This window comes from Caretta caretta, chromosome 8, assembly GCF_965140235.1.
Source record: "Caretta caretta isolate rCarCar2 chromosome 8, rCarCar1.hap1, whole genome shotgun sequence".
NCBI classification, from domain to species: domain Eukaryota; kingdom Metazoa; phylum Chordata; order Testudines; family Cheloniidae; genus Caretta; species Caretta caretta.
The window spans coordinates 53005490-53027169 of NC_134213.1; the positions used below are offsets into that span (position 1 = coordinate 53005490).

Genomic DNA, 21680 nt, shown 5'->3' on the forward strand with positions numbered 1-21680 from the left:
GCTCCAGCAAAGCCCACCAAGAGAAACGCCCCTCAAAATGGCGCCCCTGCTGGAACGAGACACCCCATAAACTTCCGCCCCTCGACCAGGCCGACAGGAAGTGAGGTTATCGGACAAGTGAAGCTTATCCCTAGCGGGCCGCAGTGCGGCGGCTCCAGCCCGAGGAGGAGCGCGACGGTGGGGCGTGTCCGGATGGAAACGCGGCCGGCGGAGGAGGCGTTCCCTGAGGACGAAGGTCGAAGAGCGAGGAAGGAGCGAGTGCCGAGAGGAGCCTATTACCTGCGCTCCAGGCAGTCGCTGCGCCCGGGAGCGGTGGAGATGCAGACACGGCAGAGAGCCGGGGCCAGGCAGCCGGGGCCGGAGACCAGGCGGCGGGACGCCGAGGCTTCGGCAAGTGAGTGACTGAGGAGCAGTTGCCGACCCGCGCCGTTGGGGCGGGCGGGCGCGGGCGCGCCCCTGCTGCATCCTCTGGTTCAGGGCACGCTGGAGCGCGGTGAAGGGACGCGGGCGGGGGCCTCGGAGAGTTGTGGGATGCCCTGGGGTGGGGAGTGGTGTAATGGGGGGCGCGGGCATGACGCTGTACCGGCGTGTGGGGAATGGGTAGGCCGTACCCCGTCTCTGCCTCACCCGGTCCCCGTCGCCGGTCGGGCTCCGTGGGGCTAAGCCCGGGGGGTGGCAGGGTGCTGAGCTCTCATTGGGTTCAGTGAGAGTTGCCGTGCTCAGCATCTCGGTTGGGGATCGGCTGGGACCGTCCCCGTGGTGGGGGTCACGGTGCACCTCTTGTGGGTGCATGCTGGACCCACCACGTGCGGGGCTCCCCGGGGGAGAGGCACCGCTTCGCTGCAGCACGGCTGGGGCTGGGTTGGGTTTCGTTTCCTTTCTCCGTGCCCCGCGTCTCAGCTGCTCCCTGGGTCTGCCTGCTCAGTGTCGGGAGGGGACAGCTGAAACGCAGCAGACTTTACTTCTGTCATATGCAGCTAAACGGCTTCAAAGGGGCAGGTGAATTAGCAGCAGGAGATTTACACGCTTCCCTTAAAACGGTTCCCGCGATAAGGAAGGCTGGGCAGACCCAGGTGGGGAAGACGGGGCAACCTGGCTCCCTAGAGATCATTAATGTGACAGTGACATCTGGCCAGTAAACTAATCAGTTGGGCTCCAAGAAACAGGGTAGGGCCAACTGGCTTTTGAAAACGGAGTAACAGCTTTATTTTGGGTACAATTTAATTCCATTCTCTTACCTGCTTGCACATGTTTCTTTTATACAGTCGGTTTTCCCAGTGGGGTTGCCATTTTAAGGAGGGTAGAGTTTGCTGTTAAACTTCAGTGGCCTGAGCATCTGAGACAGGGAGGGAAGAGATGTGGAACAGAGGACATTCAGCTTGAGCATTGTACTGAGCGTTTTCCCACCAGTTTGTGTCTATTGTAAAAATCTCTAGGGAATCTACATGAGTTGTGCATTGTACTACATTCTTCTTAGTTGTCTCCCCACAACATAACTTTGTATCCAGCATCAGTTTTCTTTCAAAGGACCAGAAAGTCTGTATTGTATTTATTAAATAGTTGATGTGTTACCTTCTATACAACTTTAATGTATTTTTTTAAAGTGAATCCCCAAAAGACTGGAATGACTAAACTGAAGTTACTTGTACACCATTAATTCAGGCCCCTGTAAATATTTATTACAATATGGTACTTAACTTTATGATTGCATACTCTATTTGTGGGCCCCTGCCTTGTTCATTGTGCGGGTTGGACTCTGCACTGTGAACGCCTAATTCTGCTACTCTGACTCATGTTGAGTAATATATGACTTAAGCATTGATCTTAGTGAGTAAGGGTAGCAGAATTGGACCCTGTGCAAAAAGTGTGTGACATTTATATTTAAATAGCTCACTGAAACAAGTGAAGTCAGGCTGTGTGTTATACAGTTGTTATGTCTGTTGATGCAACACTTGCTTCCTCAATGGAACTAAAACTTATTCAAATATTTTAAACTAAGTAACTTGTAGATATGAGCTTACTGTGTTATTTTGATCCTCTGCAATGAGTTCACTCTTGCCTTATTCCCTGTGCACCAGAGATCAAATTTTGCTCTGTTACTTCAGCGTAAATTTAAGACATGGAATTCAGCTTTACTTTGTAGCAGTGTTGACTGGTAAGAAGGTCTGCCTCATTTGCCATGTTGTAAATCTAAAGTGCGGTAAAACTTTTGGCTTCTACATAGTTCTAGATCTGTGTATGAGAGGGGGCTACTTTATAGCTGCTCTTCTGCAAAGTTGTTCACATCCCTTAACGCAATGAGAGAGGGGGGGCATTTCACACCTCTCTGAATAGTTGTTTCAGGCTCTCTGCTGACTTTGTCAAGCTTTATTGCATCTGTTTCTCGTCAGCTCAGTTTGAATGTTCTCTGTGAATAAGGGGTTGAGACTTCCTTATTTTGTTTTTGTTTTTAAGAGCCAGTTTAGTTTCCGGTAGGGATGTAAGTACCATTTACAAAGTTAACTGTTTAAACAGTTAAAATATTTTGTTTAAACGGTTAACTGATTAAAGAGCTGGCGTGGCTGGGGCTACTCCAACGGGGTGGCGCTGCCGTGACTGGGTTAACGGTTAAGGTTGGTTAGCAAGTAAGACTAGTTCTTACCAGTTAACTGGGTAACTTTTTACATCCCCAGTTTCTGGAATACAAGATGACAGCCACTAGGGTAAAGTACCAGGTCACAGATCTAGGGCGACGTGGTTTGATTTGACCCAGGCTGTCTTGAGTGGGTATCTTTATTTTTATATTTTTATTTTTACTTCCATGCCTATTACCTGCTGGGACCTATTTCCTTTCCTATTTTTAAACTCTTAAAATTAAGCAGGAAGGCTTAAGCTGAATTGTAAAACCTGTGTATTTAAATATTTGATGAATATTCTGTTATACACAACTTGCGTCTCTTATGTGATTATATGAGTGACTTTACTAGTTTAATCTCAGTGCTTTTATAAACTGAATAAAAACTTAATTTCCAGACTGATTCAGAGATTTTTATTTCTATAGATAGGTGCACACTAACTTACCTGTTTGTTTCTAAAGTACTTGTTTTTTTCTTTTCTATGAATGTTTTGAAGATGAAGCGTCCGCATATAGAACCAGAAGACAAAGGGCCAACAGTCAGACACACTTGACAGAAGGTAACAGTGGGCTTTCTTTCCTTTCCTTTGTCAGTTAGAGGAAGTCTTCTCCTCCCAGATCTTATGAATTGCTAACAATAAATTAGTTCCTCAAAATATCTAGAATACCCAGTTTCAATAATTTACTTATCTGCAGAGAATTACTAGACTTCACTCTGTAGTATTATGTGTCTTCTTTCACATCCTTAAGGTAGGCACTAACTAGATTTTAAATTGCCATTACACAGTAAAGGCACTGTTGTATCCTTTCAAATACACCTTAACAGGATAATTACTGTGAAAAAGGTGGCCAAAGCCCTTTGCAAGGAAATTAGGAGTCTGTTTTTTGTATAGTCTCCATTAATTTAGGATTCATAAAAATAGAATATTACAATTATTTATTATATTGAGGCCCCTTGGGTCTCAGCACATAATTTAGGTACATCAAAATCAAACATTTGTATGTAGGATTGTGCTAGGCCAAAGAAAACAGTATTTATTTGTTGTTCATAAAGTGATGTATTCTTGAATAAAAGATTGGTTTCCTAATCCACTGGTGTTCAATTATTCCATATGGTTAGGGATTAGAAGGATGGTATTACTAAACAATTTTTTTAGGAGTTGTTACCTTGCTTTTATTGATCTCTGAGCCTCTTTGATTGCTTTAACCTCTCTCAGGATTGGGGTTTTGGGGGAGGGTTGGGTGAGGAACTTCACTTCCTCTTTAGCTCTTCGGTGACATATGGGGAAGTTTCGTGGAGCTTGATCTTTGATTCTTTAGGTTTGATCTAGGGCCAGATTTTGGGGCAGGATCAAACATTGCTTCATTTAGAGTGGTAATGAAGGACTTCAAAGCATGTACTGTCTCGGTCCCTGTCATAAAATCTAACACTGTCACTCATTCAGGAGTGAATTCTGCCTGTCTTGCACCTTAGGCAAGTGCAATTTTTGACCTTCAGATCCAGAGCACTGGCCAATACCACTTGAGCTAACTCAGTGATTGCTTGCGGTAGTAGATTGTAATCTTCTGTGTGGACCAGCTATTAGAGGGTGATGAGAGACTCACTTTGTCAGTGGGTTTTGCAGCTATTTGCCACATGACAGAGGACTGCTGAGACTTGAGGATCCTGAGATCAATTCCAGCCTCCCGGGGGGATGTTCTCTAGTGGTAATAGACCCTTCTGCCCCAGTCCCCTTATTTGTCTCTGTCTAGTTCTCACAATCCTGTCCCTGTCCCCGCATCCCCTTTGCTGCCCATATCCTGGATACACTAGCAGCTACTTGTCCTGCACAGACCCCACATACCTCAGGAAAATTGCCAAACTGGAGATGCGGACTTAAGAAGACCATGTTCTTGAAGAGATGGAGTGGAGGGTTCAAGTACTGGTGATGGAGGAGTGGCTGCTTTGGTGACTCCCTGATCTTATTTGCCATACCCAATAGTCTGATAAGAGTAAACAGTCCAGCCAATCAGAAACTAGAATATTTACAGAGTGTTTTCTCTGGTTAGTGGAAGTGCATCAAACTGTTCTATAAACCCATCAGAACCCAGTTTTTAAAAAAGTTACGCTCTTAATGTATTCCTCTCCCTTGTTTTAGGGAGTGAAAGTGCAGTTGGCATAGCAGATGTATCATCTTTACTTCGACCAAGAATAAGAGAGAGTCGACAGACAGGTAAATGTTTCTTTTAAACCTAAAGGACGGGTTTTCGCTAGTTGGGGTATAATGTTAGTGAAACATGCACAGGACTTGTGGGAGCGTAGTTCAGTGATCACAGCAGGGAGTGGGAATTAGGGGGCCTCAGTTCTATTTCTGACTTTGCTGTTGACTTGCTGTATAATCTTGGGCAAATCAGTTAATCTCTCTGCACCTTGCTTTTTTTTCTGTAAAATGGGGATGGTACTCTTCTATCTCACAGGAGTTTGTGAGGACTAATGTATGTATATAAAGCCTTTGAGATCATCAGATGGAAGGCGCTATACAAGCATATATTGTTTTACAGTGCATGAGTTGTAGTAATAGTTGGCTGGGATATTGCAACATATAGTAATTGAGTCAGATAACATTGTGTGATTTTTTTTTTTTGTAAAAACACTTGAGTACATGCTATGACCAATAGTATCTGTAGTTATGCAAGCTAAGAGAAGGGTAGTAAGATCTCATGTTTCAAGATATAAATTGACTCTCTCAGAAGGGTCGGGAAGGGATCCCACCCAGCCCATCCAATGTATAGCATTGCATTTCACAAAATGCATTGTTGGGATTTGGCAGTACCTTCTCCAAAGCATCAAGCATAGACCACTGCCAGATGCGGGTTACCAGACTTGATAGTCTAATGGTTAGGTGTAATTTGGCACATCCCTTTTTTTTTTTTTTAAACAAAAATACAAAGGACATAACGAAGTTTAAATTTGCCAAACTCTGGAGTTTGGGAGGGGAGCTAGGTCTGTAAGAGTGCAGTCTTTGCAGCGTCCTGAGAAATGTATCTGTCACTGCATCAGATAACCACAGCACGAACATGACTGCTGCATTTCCTTCCTTTTTGTTGTTGTTAATCGTTCTTGTGGTGTTTTGCCTTACAGAATATAAGCTCTCCAGTGCAAAAAGAGATTTCAAAAGGAATGAGTCAGGTTGGTTCAAGTGACTTTTTTTCCACTTTAAATATTCTGGCTTGCTTGCTATTATATGGTTGTCTCTGTGAAGTGAGCTGTAGCTCACAAAAGCTTATGGTCAAATAAATTGGTGCCACAAGTCCTCCTTTTCTTTTTGCGAATACAGACTAACACGGCTGTTACTCTGAAGCTTGTTATGACTGTAATGCCCAGATTGAGAAAGGGAGTGAGAGCACATACAGAACAGAACGTTGCCACTACAGCTTGGCTGCTGCTTGAGAAATGCCGAGAAGTTGAGTGTTCCAAGTAGAGACCTCTGACAAAGTGCTATTAAGTGACTTTTTTTGTTTTCCTTCCCCGCTCCAATACAGTAAGGTTGAGGTCTAACTGCATGACACTGGAAGCTGATTGGGTGGATTTTTATTTCGAAAGGATTTCAGTTTACTCAGAATTGCATTTGCTATGACACCACCATGAATAGAACTGAAATTTAAAAAACCGTATCCCAATGCAAAAACTTTAAGTTGCATGTGGCACAGCTGCTGCAATGACGCTTACTACAGCGACCGGAGGGGTTCTCCCATTGCTGTAGTTAATCCACCTCCCCGAGAGACAGTAGTAATGTGGATGGAAAAAGTCTTCTCTAGACCTTGTGCTGCCTACAATGAGGGTTAGGTCAGCTTACCTATATCATTCAGGGATGTGGATTTTTCACACCCAGGAGTGATGTAGATGGGTCAACCTAACTTTTTAGTGTAGATCTGGCCACAGGTGTATGTGTGTATTTTTTTAAGCTATATATTTAAAATTTATGTAAATGAACAAAGATTAAGAAGGTTATAAATGTCAGTGCTCTTGATTTGTTTTTTTTAAAACCAAACCTTCCATTTTATAAGTGATTTTTACACTAAAGGCATGTTTTGGATGCTGAAAGTATTCGTCATTTGGCTTGTGCCTCGTGTTTACAGTTATCACGATAACCACACTCACTATTGTATATTGTGTCTTATACAGTGAATAATTTTGCAGATTGAATCACTTTGCATAGTGGATTTTGATACTGTAGGAATGGCTGAGCTCAGTACCAGTTTTAAAAACTGGATTCTGAAGAGTTTAAAGAACAGTCTTATATACTTTGGCTATCAGAAAATACTCTAAAACATTAGTTTCTGATTTGCTGGCGTGTTACCTACTGTTGGGTGTGTCAAATAAGATCAGTCACCAAAACAGGGATGTTCTGAAGACCCACCATGTAGGCAGGTGGTAGGCCCTGTCTAAAGCTGCTGATTACAGTAGTCTTGTGTTAGGTGTGGCTTGTTAACTTCTCCATTCCTATAGGGAAGGTGGGAGTGATACTCTGGGCAGAAGGATCCTGGGACAGTAGGGGCCATAGGGAAGATCCTAGGAACAGCCAAGCCTGAGGAAAAGGCTCAGGCTGGAATTTGTTTCCCTTTTTGATAAAGCCAGACTCCAGGCAGGGTGAGGGTGAGAGTTTGCTGTTCTAAGAGCAGGTTAAAGATGCTACCTGCTTACATGATAACTTTTTCCCCAGTCAGGCAGTTTGCATTACTAGCTGGTGATATTAGGCAAGATTTATACCTCAGTATTTAGTTTCACGAGGGAAGTGAAATTGCAGATGTCTGCATCTTCCTCTTTCCTGTGACTTTTGTTCCTGTAATACAGAGCTTATGAAAAAACCCTCTAGTTGACAAATAACTCTGCTTAATTCTGCAGATTTCTTTAAGGATGGGTTTGTGAAACAAAGGTTTGTTTCTTAAAAGGAACTTGACACTGTACCTTGTAAAAAGAAAACAAGCTGTGGCTTTCATAGACAGCCCTTTTCAGCTGTACTCTTTTGCTATTATTTCAGAGATTTGTTTGCATAATTTTATCCCCATCACAGCCCAGTTTCTCCAAGATGATAGACCACTGTTACCTGAGTTAAAGGAGACTCCCCATTAACCGTTAGTGTTATAGGGCCTAAGACATACAGATGAACATTTGAAAGTTGCTCTTTGAGAAACACAGGAATTTTCTCCGACTTCTGTCTGTAGTAAATAATTACAACCAGGTTAAAACTCTTTGGAACTGCTGAAGTCTGTAAGGGAATTAATAGCTATATTTTCGCTTCTAGTAGTAGTAGTGACTTAAATAACTCTTCTATTGAACAACATAGACATCTGATTTCATATTTGGAGATTTTATGTGCTGTAGCAGTGTATTTTAATCTTATGTGAAATAAAACTATTTCCCACTGTTTCATTATGTTCTTCTTACTGTTTGATAACTGGAGAGTATTTTTAAAACTGGACAAATAGATTTTAAATTTAGCCCAAAAATTGGTGTGAGCTGTTCCTAGAATAAGTATCACTTACTTTCTGTTCTCTTTGCTTCCATCTAAAGAGAGACCTGCATATATGTTGTGTAAACTATTGGGAGTACATGAGTGTCTGGGTAGCCTAAGAATGTTAAAGATGAATTGACAAGTAGTTAAGGTCCCAAATGTAGGTTTTTCATGAAAGAAAAGCTTTACAAATCGAAGGGCTTGTCTACACACTCTGTTATGGAAATAAGCTATACTGATATACGCAGCTTTATACCCATATAACTGTGTCCACAGTGTGGCATTGCACCAATCCTAAAGATCAGGTTTTAAACGGATATAGGTAAGTTGGTACTTAAACTGTGTATAGACCAGCCCATGGCATAAAGAAGTGTCTTTGTGAAAACTTAAAAACACTTCAGCAAAAACAGTGTTATGCTTTTGGTGGTGAAATATTCCCCAAGAGTGTTGGACATCTGGCACCCTCACAAAACCCAGATGCAATTGTGCTATTGCATGAGAGCCCAGAAGTGAAACTAAGTAAAAGTGAAACTGACTAGTCCTGTTTTCTGATCAAGTTGAGTGTGGTACATGCACTCTGTGGGGTGGGTGTTTCTTTTTCTTTTTAATATTTTTTTAAAGTCAGTGTTTGTCTTGAGTTCCTTGACTATTTGCTTTTCTGATAGCACATTGCAACAGTTTTGAAAACCCATCTTCCCTAGATTTGTGGGAAGGTCTTACACTTGATCCATGACCTTGATGTTCTAAAATCTTGAAAACTGGTGATGGAAAAAACTGATTATCCCATCTCCCAGGGTAGGACTGTTCCTACAGTATATTTTCCATTGCACTGTAGTTCTAGATGCTTTAAGTGATGTGGCAGCAGTTTATTAATTACTTATTGCGGTAGAACCTGAAAGATACGAACACCGGAGTTATGGACTGACCAGTCAACCAGACTCCATGTGAAACTGGAAGTAACCAATCAGGCAGCAGTAGAGACCCCCCTTCTCCTCCCAAAAAAGAAATACTGTACTGTGCCTCTATTGCATCTTAAAGGTAGGCACGTCTTTGGCTTCCTGTCCCCATCCCACCCCATGCACGGGGCAGCCACTTACAGCTAGGAGGTGAAGATGCTGTGGCTGCCAGCCCAAGGCAGACGGAGACAACAGAGCAGGAGCAGTGCTGGGGTCTGCGCCGCTACTTCCCCGACCGGAAGGGGATGTGCTGTTTACTCACGTGCGCGCACACACTCAGCTGGGAGGGGGACAAGCTTGCAAATTTAGTCCGACCCAGGGAAAGAAGCTGCTTGCGAGGAAGTTGCTGGTGCTGAGGAGGGAGTTTAGCTGCTGCTGGAGCCTGTCCTGGAATGTCAGCTGCTGGAACTGGAGCCCGAACTGCACTTTGTTTGGAGTTACAAACATGTCAGAGTTATGGACAACCTCTGTTTCCAAGGTGTCCATAACTCTGAGCTTCTACTGTAATAATCACCTTACAAATAGCCACACAATTTATGTTTTGTAAAAGTCATATTTTATTACTTCAAAAAGATAGTCAATTAATAGAACTAATTTACTTCTAACTTTTTTTATTTTGCACCGATACATTCATTTTGTAGATAGGAAACTCCTATTACATTTAAACAGGATGTTTAGAACCTGGATGTTTAGATACTACAAAAATTTTCTCCACTTGCTCATTTTCTAGAGTAAATCCTAATCTATCAGACAAACAATTTAGAGTGAAGCATATAAATGCCTATTTAATAGGCAAACAGACTGCTATTGAATCATTGACTGACACTGTTGCCACAGAAGCAGTTTTTCAGTAGTTAAATCTCTTGGAATCCTAAAAATTCAATAAAAGTAAAGCCCTGTAGCAAGCCATGTCTGAGCTTTTATTGGTTTTTGAGAAGTTTGAAAGCTGTACATATTTCTTATATGCTATTAGGGCATAGGATAGCAGTCTTCCCTAAACTGGCCTTGGTGCCCACTGTAAGCATTATATAGGGGAGTTTTTAAGTATTAATTGCAAATATGGGTTTGGAAGAAGCCCCAGTACATTTTTAGAGGTGAATATTGAAAATTGAATGTGGGAAGGCAAAACTGAGATCTTGAGCACAGTTTTTGAGAGCAAATGACTATGAACAGCTTCTGTAGCTATCAGCCATGTAAAAATATCTGGCCTAATGGGTCTGTTGTGAATACAGTGGTAACTGTGGCTCACTTAAAGAGTAGAAAACTTTTGCTAATAGTTGCTATGCCCCTTTCTATGTAAGTTCTAAACTAATCCCCCTCCTTTGGCGGTGATGGGGATCTGTAACTGCAGAAAAGTCTAGTGTAGCATAGATATTACGAGTGCAGAAATCAGAGTTGTCTTGGGGGGTCTCCAGTCATGGGCCATAGTAGCATCAAGAGGCTTCTTGCCTCTACCGGCACCATTTTCCCCTACTGTGTGTTGGTCCTTGACTTTTTACAACCTTGTGTTTCAATATGAGATTCCCACTTGTGGACTGAGATTTAAAAAAAAAAAAACACATTTATCAAAAGAAAATAATTTTGTATTTTTGGAAGGAATATTAAATTTTATGCTTCAGGGCTTAAGCCAATCTCTAACTACTAGAGATCAAGAAGAGACTGAATGTTGGGGTCACATTACTTCACATCTGCCAGTTGTGGGGTTCTTATCCTTACCTCTGAAGCATCTAGTGCTGGCCACTGTCAGAAACGTAATAATGGACTCGATGGACCTCTGGTCTGATCCATGCTGGTGGTTCCTATCTAACTCTGTTCACTTCAAGCTCTCAGGTTTGTTTAGACTGTGGTTCCTGAATTGGAAAGCCCATGACTTCAGCAATACAATACCTTACAAAATAATATTGTATCTTTAATACAAACTTAGATTTAAATATAACTAGGGGGTGAGTGTGAAACTGTAATTATCTCATACATATGAGAAATTAGTCAACTAAGATTTGAAATGAAAAGGAGTAATATAAAAGAACTGTTTTAGATGGCAGGAACTGCAGAATAGGCAATGATATTTTTATGAAGGAATGCTGAGAGGACTGGTATTACATAAGGTGGGAAGGGGCTATTTCTTTAACAAAGACAAAGAAACCTCTTCACACCTGTATGTATTTTTGTAGTCTTGAGAGGCCAGTCTGAATTGGTCACCTTTCACCTTCGAGGTGCTGTACGGCTCTGCTCTTCCATTCACGACCTCTTCAGTGTTCTTGCCCCATGCTTTGTCAGCCCAGTGCATCTAGTCACTCTCTTGATTTCCTCTCACAGTCAGCTCTGTGCTATGTATCATGCCACACCCCTGTTGAACGCTTGAAATATCCCTCTGATATCCCTCTGTGCACCACATAGTGGTACCTCACTCTTTCAAATCCTCCTCCTAGCTTGATTCTCTTGGTTGGCCTGCCATCTTGCTGGACTTTGCTCCTCCAACTATTAACATTACCCAAGGGAGAACTGTAGTTCCCAAACAGTTACACAAGTTGGTAAAACAGCAACTAAACAAGATACGTGCATCCAGTAGTTTATCTTACAACCTTTCCTGTTGTAGCCTTCATCTTTTGATGTCCCATGGTTAGTGTAGGCCATAAACTTCTTGAGACAAGGACCTGTCCTTTTATTCTGTAAAATGTCATGCTGTAGCTATATATAATAGCCTTTGAGTTGTGTGGCAAGCGGTTCTTAATCTTTATATAACCTGTTGTCTTTGCAGATGAGGAGGAAGAGGAAGATGAAGAGGATGCTGATGGCTACAGTGACAATGAATCTGAAAATGATGGGGAAAATTATAAGAAGACTGTGTCTCAACCGCCAAGAGGTAATGGAAGTGATGTTTTGCAGCCATCCCTCCTCCTGTCAAAGGGTTTGTCTCCAATGATTATCAGTTCAGTTTTTAAACTTTGTGAACTTTGGGCCAGACAAAGTAAAACATAACAAGATATCATTACAGTACAGTCCTGTATATATGGCAGTACGCTTTTGTAGTTCAATGTAGCATTCTGAAAATTTGGGCAGAGAGAACCATTCTTTGATATATATGCAATAATATTTGTACAGTTGAGACCAAGTGGGTGAGGTAACATCTTTTATTGGACCAAATTCTTGGTGTGAGAGAGCGAAGTTTTCAAGCTACATAGAGCTCTTCAGCTTTGGGAAAGGTACGAAGAGTGTCACAACTAAATGAAAGATTGAACAGAGTTTATGCTAACTACTTATGATATATTGTAAGGGAGCATTCAAGGTGAAGTGGCCTATTAACACCCCTGATGTCATAGGACTAAAAGGGGGTTAGTGGGTTACAGATTGTTGTAATAAGACATACATTAGTGTCTCTTTATTAGGACCATGATTTTTAGTATCTAGCAAAGTTATGAATTTAAGCTCCCAGGCTTATCTTTTGAAAGTGTTGTGCAGATTTCCTTTAAGGATGAGGACTGATAGGTCAGATATAGAGTGATCGCTTTGTGAAAAGTGTTTGCCAACAGGTGATCTGGTGTTTGTCTTGTGTGAGTTCATTTGAGAGCTTAATGATTGGTTCTGCCACATAATTGTTGGGACATTTAGTGCACTAGATGAGTAGGACCCATGGCTCTTGAAGGGTGGTATGTGGGGTAGGGGTGGGGGGGCCTGCAGGGGGTGGTGATGATGATCATTGTATTACTGGAGATATGTCTATAAGTTTTTGCATCTGTTGTTCTGGCTGGGTCTGGAGCCACTTTGAGTTGGTGTGCCCGGGTCTGTGGTGTCCTGGGTTCTGATGATGGACGTTTGCCATCTCTTGCTGGAGGCTGTCATCTTGCTGAAAAGTAACAAACATGTGACACAACATAGAGCAAAGATTCGTTTTCTAGACTGCTTAAATCTTGTTTAAACATGAGAAATCTACTATAAGTCATTTTAGTTTAAATATAATAAAGTTGAAATTCTCCTAATTTCATTAAAGGAGCACTGTTAATTTGAAACCTAATCAGTTGAAAAAAGCTCCTTGACAATTTTTGTGGATTTTTTTTTTGAGTAATACTCACTACACTGTCTTAGGCCAAAATACTCAAAAGTGAAATCCTAGATTTAAGTGCACATATAGGGCCCCGGCCTGCAAACACTTAAGATAAATGCTTGATGAGACTCATGTGAGTAACTTTACTCATATGTGTGTTTCCAGGAGTGGGACTGTAGCCACTTAATTAGGTGGCCTTATTTTTTTTTCCAGAAGAGCTGAATTACTGACACCTCCCAATGACTCCAGCAATGGAAAGTGACTATACCAAGTGCTATCAAATAAAGTGATGGAAGAGAATTTTTTCCTCTACTCTCTGTTATAGACATCTTAGATGTGACTTGTAACAGTACGAAAAGACTTTTTAGACAGAAATAGGTTTTTTAAAGTTGAGGGCCCCTTTAAGACATGATTTAAGATAAATTGATTTGCAGTTCCTACAACTGATACTAAAGCGTCTGAATAGATACACTGATGGAGGACTGGGTGATTGAGGACTGGTAATAGGGTATGGTTCAAATCCAGTTTGGTCAAAATTGAATCAACTTGCTATATGATTGCTTATGGGAGAAGACCTGGGGAGCGGCCAGGTGCACCAACCTGACAAAGCATGGAGATGAACTGGACTTGGGAGACGAGAGAGGAGATGCATGCAAAAGCAGAGCTGTGCTGGCCTTCGTTCAGTTTCAAGGAGGTGGTGTATAACACCTACACAATCGATATGCTTTAGCACCCTTGCCCATAGGCATGACCCCTCAGTCTTCAGGTATGTGGTGAGATGGCTGCCCTTTGTATTAAGTGGTTTTGGTTCCAAAAGGCATTCATCTGGTGGTACCTCTCATGAGAATTAATTTCACTTTAGTTACAGCATTCCATCCTCTGCTTAGAAATCCAGTGACTGAATACAAAGACTAGGAAATAAAGGCAGCTAAGCATGTAGGTTGGAACAGGCTGCATGAGAAAGGAGTGACTGTTTTAAATCTCCCTTTGCATCCCAAATGCCAAGCTGCCCTTTGAGTAGCAGTTTGGAAGTACTATGTCCGTGATTGATTTGTCTCCAAATTGGTCAGTGTCTGTTAAATTTATGATCTCTGTTCATTTTATTGTGCTGACTTCTGTGATTTGAATGTAATCCTATTCTGAATTTCAAACAACGAGCAGCCACCAATGAGGACACTGCCCAATGTGACAGGCAAGTGTGGCTGCAGCTGAGCAAACACTGTGTTGAAGTATTAGACATGATACAAAGCATTCGTGTCCCGTAGGTTCACTTCTGAGTTTTCCTTCTCATAAACCTCTGATCGGGGTCAATTGTTTTAGGTTATCTCCTGGGATTCTGGGGTACCTTTCCATTAGCCATTCACCTTCCTTGCTCAGATTCTGCCTGCGTGTTTCTGCTAGCATCCTCTACGCGCGCGCGCACACTCTTCTCCCCCCCCCCCCCATCTGTCACTATGCATCTATATATGAGATCTTTCATCTTTGAGACAATTGCTGCGATTACACAGGATTTATTTGACTCAAGGAACCATAAATGTAGGTGGTTTTGTACCATGTGAGTAAACATAACATGTACCCTTACTGAAACCATAACAACTGATAACTGTACGGTGTGCACATTCATACATGTTGATGGAATGCAGTTGACACTGTTCTTTTCAGGAGTAATTTTTTATTATCTTTTACCTTCTCATATTTTTTTACATGAATACTCCAAAGCCTCACTTTCATATAAAAGCTTGCATTTTGAGTTATAAAGCACTATTCTGGTCCAGTTTTCTGATGATGATATGCAGCAGGTTGGTGGGCAGAAGTAACTTTGAGGCCTGAGATTGTGCTTGACAAAACTACTTTTCTGTTTCTTCAGTCTAATACAGTCAAAGTATTGCTTTAAAATATGCATATGTTTCTTCTGTTACTATGTTCCAGATACCCCAACAGTTGTACAAAAACATCCAGTGTTTAACCAGAAGATGTCATTCAGGAGATCAAGTATGTGGATAAAACTGCCTCTCGTTTACCTATGTATAGATTGATTGTGATTTTCTTTTGGTGGTTCAGCGTTTGAGGAGTTTGTTAGCTCTCCATAAGCATGTTTGGTTATTCATGCTTTTGTGAAAAAGGGGACCTGGGAAGAGTGTGGATGGGAAACTGAAGCTGGTCTGCCAGTTGAAAGAGATCAGTTTGCTGGCCTGAAACAGTTGTGAACATGCCACTGTATTTGTCTCTGGGAACTGGGCAGGGCTGGCTTTGAACTCTTTTTGATGCAAACCTGAAATGAAATCCTTTCCAAGTGATTATTTGTTACAGTAGCAGCTAAGGACTGCTGAGTTCATAGTCCCTTTCTCACTTCTGTTAGTGAGACAATGCTGGCTAAGCAGTGCTGTCAATGAGGTAAGGTTGTTTAACCTTTAACCTTTCTGCCTGTTTTACTGTAGAATCATCTACAAAAAGCAGAAGCTAGATCAGGGATCGGCAACCTTTGGCATACAGCCCATTAGGGAAATCCGCTGGCAGGCTGGGATGGTTTGTTTTACCTGCAGTGTCTGCAGGTTTGGCCGATCGCAGCTCCGACTGGCTGTAGTTCTCTGTTCCAGCCCAATGGGGGCTGTGGGAAGTGGCGTGGGCTGAGATATGTGCTGGCCGCTGCTTCCCGCAGCCACCATTGGCCTGGAACAGTGAACCGCAGCCAGTAGGAGCTGTGATCCTCCAAACCTGCAGATGTTGTAGGTAAACAAATTGTCCTGGCCTGTCAGTGGATTTCCCTGATGGGCTGCGTGCCAACAGTTGCCGATCCCTGAGCTAGACTGAATTTAGAGCTAAAATCAGTTTTCATGTTTCTCATCCCTTCCATTGATAACTGGATAAATGGATCAGGATTCTGTCATCTTAACTCCCCTTCCCTCCCATCACTCCAACAGGTGAAGCTGAATCTCAAGTTCAACCCAATACGCTGAAGCATTCGCAGCCTGCAGCCAAAAGTAAGATTCCTGCTTTCAGATCTGTTTAATGCAGGGGTGAGCGAACTTTTTTGGCTTGAGGGCCACATCAGGGTTGTGAAACTGTATGGAGGGCCAGGTAGGGAAGGCTGTGCCTCCTCAAAAAGGCTGGCACCCACTCCCTATGTGTCCCTGCCCCTCTCAGAACCCCGACCCACCCAACCCTCCCCACTCCTTGACTCCTGAAAGCCCCTGTCCCCTGACTGCCCCGACCCCTATCCACACCCCTCACAGGTCCCCTGGGACTCCCAGGCCTATCCAACCCCCCTTACCCCCAATCCCCTGACCACCCCTCCAGAACCTCTGTCCCATCCAACCACTCTCTGTACCATGACTCCTCTTCCCCACCCCATCCACCCACCATACTGCTCAGAGCAGCAGGAGCTCACCGCCCAGCTGGAGCCAGCCACGCCACCTGGCAGGAGCGACAGGCTAGAGCGCTGGCAGCGTGGCGAGCTGAGGCTATGGGGGAGGGGGACAGTAGGGAAGGGGCCAGGGGCTAACCTCCCCGGCCGGGAGCTCAAGGGCTGGCCAGGACGGTCCCGCAGGCCATAGTTTGCCCATCTCTGGTTTAATGTATGTATAGCATTTAACCATTTTTGTGCCCATCCTTGTATTCAAGCTCCTTTAACTTGGTGCTGTATAGTGGGTCCTACTAGAACAGACCTGCATTACAGATCCTGCTTATCAGGAGACACATTTTCAGCACTGAGGGAAAGATGACTCGAGGCTTCTTGTCTAATTTCTCAGATTTCCACCTGGTCTGCCCACTACTCCTTTAATAGACTCTGGCATCTACATGAGATTAAATTTGGGGCACACATAGTGATAGTTCTGTGTTCCATTGTTTGTTTGTTTTAAATTAGATGCTTCAAATTCAATTATAGTAATCTACAGAAAACTTTTGTCATCCTGTTTTCTGAAGTATTTAGGATCCAAGAAATGCATCTCCTTGCTATGGGTCTGATCCTGCTTCCAAAGAAATCAATGGGAGGTTTATTAGTGACTTCTTTGGAAACAGGATCAGATCCTGTAGGACAGGAGGGGGAGGATAAGATTTTTAAAAACATGATATAAGCTTTTTTCATGTTGACAATAACCCTGGTTAATAGTTCAGTCACTTTGTTAAATTAACAACATTTAAAAAACAAACTTGTAACCCATCTTCAAATGTCTGATTGCATGCATTTCAATGGTAAGATGCAGTTTCCTGTGTCCTCGTCATCCCCTGCGTTTACTTCTTGTTCTCTGAATGAACAGATGAGGCCATTTAACTTCTGGGTTCTTATGCACTAGCGCAGTGACTTTTTGTATTGGTGATCCCTTTCTCAGAGCGTGAAAGCTTCTGAGTGTGACACCCCCCCTTACAAAATTAAAAACATTTTTTTTAATATTAACACCATTCTAAAGTGATATTTGTATGTTTAATATCAATTTTCACAGCAGACTTGGTAGCTAGCTGGGAGGCATGTACTCACAACCCCCACATAATAACTTTGTGACTCCTAGTGTGAGAACCCCAGCACTAGCACAATGCAGTAATGTTTGAGTTACAAACAGTGATGAAGAATGTTCATTTTGTCTAAAAATTCCATTGAGATTGGTTTCTGTGGCTTTACTTTTTTCCTTTCTGTTGCCTTCAGATTTTGTAGAAGATTATTCTTACAAAACTTAAATGTTGGGCCAGGTTTGACCTGCCTCTTTAAGATATGTTTTAATGTGTTTTTTAATTATATCTAATCGAAGACTAAATTATGGTTAGAATATGAGTGAGCAAAATTTTCAAAAATGCTTAAGTCCCATTTTCAAACTGTGCCTTGTGTGTTTAAGTTGTTTAGGTGCTTTTGAAAAATGTACCCGATGTCTTGCATTATCCTGCAGTTTTTCCTCTAAGGAAGTTAAGTCCTTCTTTCTCACTCCAGGGTGTCTCCATTACCTTGTGGTGTTCAGTTGTTTATGGGATAGGAAAATGGGTCTTTTGAAATGTCACTATTCACTCATCCATACTAATTGATTCCCCATTGAATGATGAAAGCATTTGCTTATTTTTAACATTCTCTTTTGTGCAGAGCCTGTTGGACAGTCCAGTACAGGATGTTTTAGGATGTGCATTTTGGTATTAGCAGTAGCTTCCATTACTGTTATATGGCATGTTTGGAAGAATCAATCCTCCAAGACTTTGCCGAGGGAAGAAATCAAAGTTGTGCAAGCATTTGCGACCCAGATAAAGAAACTTAAGAATGTCTATCCAAATCAGGATCCAAGACTGTGGGAGAGAATCCAAATGTTCCTTATAAAACGACTCAATACCACCCATCCTCACTCACAGCCTGCCATCTTACTGCTCACAGCTGCTCAAGAAGCTGAAAAATCTCTGAAGTGCTTAAGTAACCAGATTGCTGAAGCTTATTCCTCCTCCCTGAGTGCTGCCACAATCAAGATTGATGGGGCTGCAAAAGCCATGCTGGATAGCAACGATGTCAAGCTGGAAGTAGATCATGAGCTAAGCTCTGGGTTCAAGGAAGGTAAAAAAGCAGCTGTGGTGCATCGATTTGAGTCTCTGCCTGCAGGCTCCACTTTGATCTTCTACAAGTACTGTGACCATGAAAATGCAGCATTTAAGGATGTAACTCTTCTGCTAACTGTCCTTCTGGATGAAGAGTCGCTGGAAAAGAACCTCAGTCTGCTGGATGTTGAGGAGAGAGTGCGGGATTTTCTCTGGGCCAAATTCACCAGTTCAGACACTCCCAGCTCCTATAATCACATGGACACAGATAAGCTGAGTGGACTGTGGAGCCGCATATCCCACCTGGTCCTGCCTGTTTGGCCTGAAAATGCTCTCCCTAAGGAGGGCTGCTTACAGATGACTTAAATCTGAGACCTGGAAGGATAGGAAACCAGTGTTGTGGTGCCCGGGCAGTGCAGAACTTAACTGCTGAGCAGAGGCAGCACACGGTGTTCTCTCTGCAGAGCAAGGACGGGGAGGGTGATTGCATTTAAAGGAACTGGAGTTCTCTCTAGACAACTGGAGAGCGTACATATGGAGCACAGCTCTTAGGTTGCGCTTTCCTCAGTAACTTATTGGGCCTAGTGCTCTGTAGGTAAAAATGTCCTGCCCCATTGTAGAGCCATCCCTCTGTATGCAAAGCTGTTCTTGTGTGCAGTAGACAAGCATCTCTCTGCTGAAACTTTTTCCAGCAGTAAGTAGTACTGCCATTGGGTATGGCAAGATAATGGGATCTAGCAGATTCCACAGTCTCCTCTGCCTACTTCCAATCTACCAGAATAACGTTCCCCTCTATTCTCGGAGGCTTAATTTTATTAATTGGAGGTGGGGCTACATGCATTCCAACCATCGGCTTTCTTTCTCCAGCTGACCATGGCCTTGGGTATAAGTTGTCTCTTCATGTTTCCTAGACTGGCTGAATTGAATAGATGATGATGATGATGATCTGGTTCAGGAGAGACTTCTCAAAGCTGTTTTTGTTCTGTTTAGATGAGCCTTCCTCCCCTCCCTCCAGTTTTGGAGGCTGGGATGAATGAGGTGCAAGTGATTGCTCTGGGCATTAACACATCAGTTAACAAAATAACCCCTTAGTGCATCTGCTCCCCAGAGCACCCAGGAATGCTTTGTTCTGCATCAAGTTTTAAGACTTACAAATCTCAAGGAGGAAATGTTAAATGCTGTTCCAGTGTGTGCTAAAAAGGCCTCATCAAACCCTTCTCAAAGGCCTAAGATGTGTACATTCTGAACAGATTATTTTGGCTAGATCCAAAGGTTTTATTTGAAAAGAGTATTTTTACATCGAGAGGATTTGTTTATTACTGTTGTAAGCCTTGTCCCAAATGACTCCCCATTTGTCTGCATAAAACCTGCTGCTTCCTATGTAAATTTTAAGAAAAACAGACTTGATATGCATGCATTGACCATATTTTGAGTGCCTCATGCCAAAAATCCCTAAAATTTACCACCGATTAAAAATCATGTATGTATTTCTATTCCCACAGAAGAATTGTCATTCTTTCATGCCTCTCTGCTGCCTAGTATCTCATCTTGGGTGTCTCTTGTTCCAGATCCATTCAGCTTTCTTGGATTTGAAGGAGACACTGCTCAAATTTAAGATACATTTTCTTACAATAGCTGCCAGATTGATGGCATTCTAATACATCCATTACTCAAACTTCCCTTTGTCTTGCTATAAAAGTCCTTAAAAAGGACTTATCTGTAGGGGGTGAAAGGGCAGCTAAGTCCCCATGCTGAGACTACCAGAAAAGACTCTGGTTTGCGATGTGAAATGGGCTGGATTAATGACTGGTGCAAGAGAACTCCATAGACGTGGAGCTGTGACCACTTACGCTAGTGGTGGATTTGGCCCTTCTTTGAGAGCTGGAAACTGATGACTAATTTGTTTTGTGTAGAGGTATTTATACAGCAGAGAGACATGGAAGTGTTGCCATTTTGTGTGTGTAAGAACAGCTCATGAAGAAAAGTTTTAAATGTTATAAACACTTCATTGGACAAGTGGTTTTTTAAAATTGTATGTTACTTACTATATTAGTTGGAAATGACCAATGATGATTTGTAAATAATTTAAAGAAACTATTTTAGTAACCATTAGAAATAAATTTACCTATTTGTTTTATAACCTGTTCTAAGACTGCTGATAGAATTTTAAGTTGTGGTCAACTTTTTTTTTACAGGCCAGCATTTTCAAATGTAGTTACCTCTGAAAATCAGTCCACTTTGATTTAGGTACTTGAATGTAGACTTAGGTGCCTAATTTTGGGCACCTAAACTTGACAACTTTGGCCAAGTTCCTTGAATTATACGTAAGTCCTTATCTACAGAGACACCCCCCCTCCTACCATCTGAGCTGTTACATAAAATTCATGAAAATAATCTTTGGCTAGCTGAGAGAAAGCTGCATCACATTCATGTAGATTGGGAATGTAGCTGAGAACTTCCTCTTAACTGGTGTTCTTGCATTTCTTACTAGGGACTCTCTGAATAGGACATACTTATTCTGAGTTGTAAACACATTTGTCTGAGATTTTTAACCTTGTCAGCTGTCCTTTTCACCTCACCCAGACAGTTTGCATTCAGGCTGAAAACAAGAAGTTGTTACCTGCTTTTAATTGAGAAGGCATCTATAATTGCAGTTGTTTTTTTTTTTTCAATATTGGGGGAAGAATGATGCAGTGTCTACTCTGCCACCTTGCAGACTACACTTCAGTTTCCAGTCTTTTTAGTAATTGGTATGATGGAAGTAATTCACAAGTGATTTCTTCTTACCTGTCTCAGCATTTCCACGGAGGCCCAAGAGCTAGAAAACAGAATAATGCCTGGCATTTATAGGGCATGTCACTGGAGGATATCAACATGCTTTACAAGCATTAATTCATTAAACTTCACTCCACCAAGCAATTATACTTTTTTCTTCTTACTTTATGTACGTTTGATGCTTGTGAAGTATCAGTGACAGCCCTGGAGGTGGAGGTTCTCTGTTGTATCACAGAACAGTTACAGCACAGACCTCAGAAGTTCAGGTTTCTCTACGCTGTTCCAAGGTGCCC

The 21680-nt window shown here is 42.2% G+C and overlaps 1 protein-coding gene across 1 annotated transcript; it reads left to right on the top strand.

Annotated features, from left to right (window-relative positions):
• LOC125641019 (torsin-1A-interacting protein 1) lies at positions 1-20752 on the top strand. Its single transcript, XM_048860314.2, has 8 exons — positions 1-394; positions 3112-3174; positions 4753-4827; positions 5736-5783; positions 11824-11928; positions 15037-15099; positions 16029-16088; positions 18176-20752. The coding sequence occupies exons 1-8, from the start codon at positions 193-195 to the stop codon at positions 18976-18978; spliced, it is 1419 nt and encodes a 472-aa protein (XP_048716271.2). The 5' UTR covers positions 1-192; the 3' UTR covers positions 18979-20752.
• The last annotated feature ends 928 nt before the right edge of the window (positions 20753-21680 follow it).

Excerpts from the sequence above, each read along its gene's own strand:
- LOC125641019 (XM_048860314.2), top strand. The coding sequence starts at position 193 with ATGGAAACGCGGCCGGCGGAGGAGGCGTTCCCTGAGGACGAAGGTCGA. Across the intron at positions 5,784-11,823 it reads TTTCAAAAGGAATGAGTCAG|ATGAGGAGGAAGAGGAAGAT; the intron begins GTTGGTTCAAGT and ends TTGTCTTTGCAG. Across the intron at positions 15,100-16,028 it reads GATGTCATTCAGGAGATCAA|GTGAAGCTGAATCTCAAGTT; the intron begins GTATGTGGATAA and ends TCACTCCAACAG.